At 47.1% G+C, this 4,080-nt stretch overlaps 1 protein-coding gene across 1 annotated transcript; it reads right to left on the minus strand.

Moving 5' to 3' along the window:
• Positions 1 to 2,676: 2,676 nt before the first annotated feature.
• On the minus strand, positions 2,677 to 3,078 carry NHLH1 (nescient helix-loop-helix 1). Its single transcript, XM_070951048.1, has one exon. It carries the CDS (start codon positions 3,076 to 3,078, stop codon positions 2,677 to 2,679), a length of 402 nt encoding a protein of 133 aa, XP_070807149.1.
• Between the last annotated feature and the right edge of the window lie 1,002 nt (positions 3,079 to 4,080).

Here is a 4,080-nt window from a genome sequence, read left to right on the forward strand (position 1 = left end):
GCTGAATATTCAAGATAGAAGCAAGGAAAATGGGGAGGATGGCTCCTTTTATATACAAGGGGCGGAGCCAGGAATGGGAGTGGTAAAATATGAATACATTAAAGCTCAAGTAATAAGTTAACCCCTGATGTTCCATATATACATTATTTACACATTAGAGAATAAGGCATTTACATCTGACAGAATCTTTGAGTTTACTTCAGAGGGTTTGTCGTGTTTGGGGAGCTGGGTCAGAACACACTGGTTCTGGATAATAACGGTGCAATGATGCCTTCAGTGGCACCTTGGTTACATTCAATAGCATCTCATCGTGTTTAAGGATGGAACGGGCCCAGGTAACTTCAGGACACACCTGGGCAGAGAAGAAGAAGCTCACCCCTGGCTTGATGGAGGCTGGCGGAGCGGCAGAGGCCTCCTCCAGGCCTATTTTTCCACTCCTGCGATTTCTTCACGCTTTGGAGTGCGAGATTTGATTAGGCTGCTCGTAACGGGCGTGTGACTATCCATTACTGCTCAGGAAATTACCAGCTGCCACCCAGCGCCAGAAATAAAATGGGTGGAGGGATTTTTAAGGAGAGGGGGGAAACTGCAGTGGGGGATTGTTGTCTCTCGCCGCCCACCCCCTTTGGCGATCAAATTAGGCTCATCTGCACGGAAGAGTTTAATATTTTGCCAGTCCGGCTTACAAAATAAATAATAAATAGCGATCGAATCTGCTCTGCGCTCACCGAACAAGAGATGTACACGAAAATGCACACATACAGAAGGGCATGTTTTCCTTTCTTTTTCCCACCCTCCTGAAACCTTCTTCCCCAAACCAAAGTGCATCAACACTGTAAATAAATAACATCTTGAAAAAAAATAAATACATCAAATAAATACATCAATAGAGGGTGGGTCTTGATGTCAAGAAGGTGGGCTCCATTGCGCAGCTAGAAACGACAACGAATTCGGCTTTGCGGTGGGACTGCCATGATTTCAGCGGTGGGATGAAGGCCAGGGTGTTTGTAGGGGGGGGCTGCAGGATGGGGGTGCAGTCTCTCGGGTGGGCCTCAGTGTGGGAATTGGGGCACCCCCAGCCCCCTTGTGGCTCCTGAACTACCACGAATAACGCAACCAATGATGGAAGCGCCTTTTCTGAAATTAGTTACTTGAACAGAAATTAAGTTTAAATGAAACCAAATCAGAGTTAATTCTCATCCCAGCTTCATTCCTTTCTTAGTCCGAACCCTACCTCCAATCTCTTGAGAGAAACCTGTAACTTAAGGAGGAGCTCCCCAACCGCCACTCATAGTCTTCGACTTACAACCACAATTGCAGCCAGAGTTTCCGTTGTTAAACAAGACAGTGGCGCCACAAGTGAGTTACACCTGATTTTACAACCTTTCTTTTTTAGCAACTCACTGCAGTTGTTAAGTGGATTATGAGGTCATTAAATGAATCCCCTATTGAAAAGCCTGTTGGAAGCCTGTTGGGAAGGTCATGTGACCTCAGGATGCTGCAGCCATCATAAATACATGCGCCCAGAGCTCGGTCACATGACTGTGGGGAAAATCCTCTGATGGTCGTAAGTGCGAGGACCAATCATAAACCACTATATTTCAATAAACTCAAACAGCTGCTAAGTGAATGGTCGTAAGTCAAGGACTACCTGGACTTGCAGACAGAAGGCCCTCAGCCTCTTAAGGGCTTGGGAAAGCCTCTCCCATTCTCCACCACCACCACCCACCACAGGCCACCTGCCCTAAACGAGCAAAGGGGTCAGCTCAGATTGAGGCAGCACTAGTAAGTGTGTTTGTGTGCATGTGTGTTGTGTTGTTAAAAAGGCCAAAGGCCCTTGTGGCAACTTCAAAACCAACGTCTTGCACAGGGAGATTTGTGCCGTGATTAGATCTGCAAGAATAAAGTCAGAGGGTTCTTCTGCTTTGTCTGTGTTGGTTTCTTTGACCCCCAAGTAACCCATTTTTAACGCTATAACTAAATCCACCATCTAGGGACACTTTCCCAACCCTGCTCACTTAAAGATGGGTGGACTTCAACTCCCAGAATTGAAGAGAGAATTGAAGACTTCAACTCTGGGAGTTGAAGTCCACCGATCTTCAAGTGAGCAAGGTTGGATAATGTTGATCTCAGAGATACAGGAAGCTTCTCTTTAAATTTCTGGATTTTTTCCCCCACTTGCTAATTTCCACATTATTATGTTCAAGTATTAAAGATATGCACACAATGACAGAAGGTTGTTTAGGCTGCGTTTCAACACACTGGAGATGGAGAGCAATCAAAACTCCAAATGTGTAGAACCCATCGGGAGATGCTTCGCAACCTAGCATCTTGAGGGAATGACAATGTGAGGTTCTTAATTACAGATTTCTGGGGCGAAAGGAAACCAAAGTCCTTGTCTCCTTTAAGCTCATGGTGGAACTGGAGAATTCTGGGCAGCTTCTTCTCAAGCGGAAGGTGGAGAAGGTCCATGGTTGAGTTAGAATCACTCCAGCACTTATGAGAAGCTCCATTTAGTAGCTGGAACGGGAAGGCAGAAATGATGGGAGAGAGAGAGCCAGAAGTGGGTTCTCCTAGAAGTTTGTTCTGTAGACCAAAATCCAGAGAGAGCGTTCATGATTTACTTTTGACGATGTGGGTCACACAGGCAGACCTAGTCCCCAAGGCGCCTGAGACTCAGACATCCAGGACGTGGTTCAGATACGAGATGTAGCAGATAGCCAGCCGCAAAATCTCAATTTTGGACAGCTTCTTATCTGGAGGGAGGGTGGGCAAGAGCTTCCGGAGTTCGGCAAAGGCCATGTTGAAGGCCTCAACGCGGATCCTCTCTCGCGTGGCGTGGGCCGTCCGATACTTAGCCGTGGCTCGCCGCCGACGCCGTCGTTCCTCACGGCTGAGGTGCTGAAGGTCCTTCTTCATGTGATCACTGGACTCGGCCCCCCGAGATTGGCCACACAGACTGAGGGACCCGGTGTCTTCTACAGGTCCACCCCGGCCACCCCCACAGTCGCTGAAGACCGACTCCGTCTCTGAATGGGTGGGTTGGAGGTCAATCTCGGTCTGGTCTGAATTGAGCATAGTGGCTGAGAAGACCAAGGGGCAGCCTGGTTGTGGGGTGAAGAGAGAGGAGAAGGGAAGGGAAGGGTTTTGGATAATCCCTACAGGAGGACAGGCAGGATGGGCTTTGGAATCCACCTCAAATTTTCCACGCGATTCACTCTCATGAAATTATGGGAGCCCACCAGAGATATTTGGATGGTGCAGAAATTCTGGATTGATCTGGGCACTTTGACCGTCTACCTGAAAGGATGAGAGAAACAACATGGCAGCAATAATATACATATACTGTACATATTGAAACCTATGCCTATTGAAAGCAATGTCACAGGGCCACCATTATGTCAGTTTGCTCACACAAGTCTCCTTGAGGTGAACAGGGTTTATTCATATATAAATAATGCCAATCTCAAATAGATCCACAGTTGGAGTTGATCCTTTGACCTAAGAATCCTGGATCTCTGTGATCCACCTCTCTACAAGGAAATGACACCAGTCCTGAAAATGGAACTCAGCATGGTGGGTGTCCCAACTTTCAAACCTGCTGCGATGCTTCGAAACGTTCTTCAGAAGACACACAAACACCAGAACATTCACGACACAAGCGATGGTGGCTTGTCCTTCCATAATCTCTGTCTCTAACCCAGTGATTCTCAACCGTGGCAACTTTAAGAAGTATGGACTTCAACTCCAGGAATTCTAATATTTTGCCTAATCCCAACACTGTCACAATCGCTTCTTTAATATCAAGGATGGGGCAGATCTGGTTGGACATTGTCCTTGATGGAAGCAACCCTACCTGGTTCCTCAGTCTCCAGGTTTTAATGATAATATAAGATAAAGCAGGGGTCTCCAACTTTGGCAAGTTTAAAACCTGTGGACTTCAACTCCCAGAAGCAAAGCTGGCTGAGGAATTCTGGGAGTTGAAATCCACAGGTCTTAAACTTGCCAAGGTTGGAGACCCCTGAGATAAAGGACGGAACACTCCCTGAAACAGAATGGGGAGGAAGGCACAACCCATAA

Source organism: Pituophis catenifer, unplaced genomic scaffold (genome assembly GCF_029215685.1).
Source record: "Pituophis catenifer annectens isolate HBS135680 unplaced genomic scaffold, rPitCat1.0.hap2 SCAF_10, whole genome shotgun sequence".
In the NCBI taxonomy this organism is placed as follows: domain Eukaryota; kingdom Metazoa; phylum Chordata; class Lepidosauria; order Squamata; family Colubridae; genus Pituophis; species Pituophis catenifer.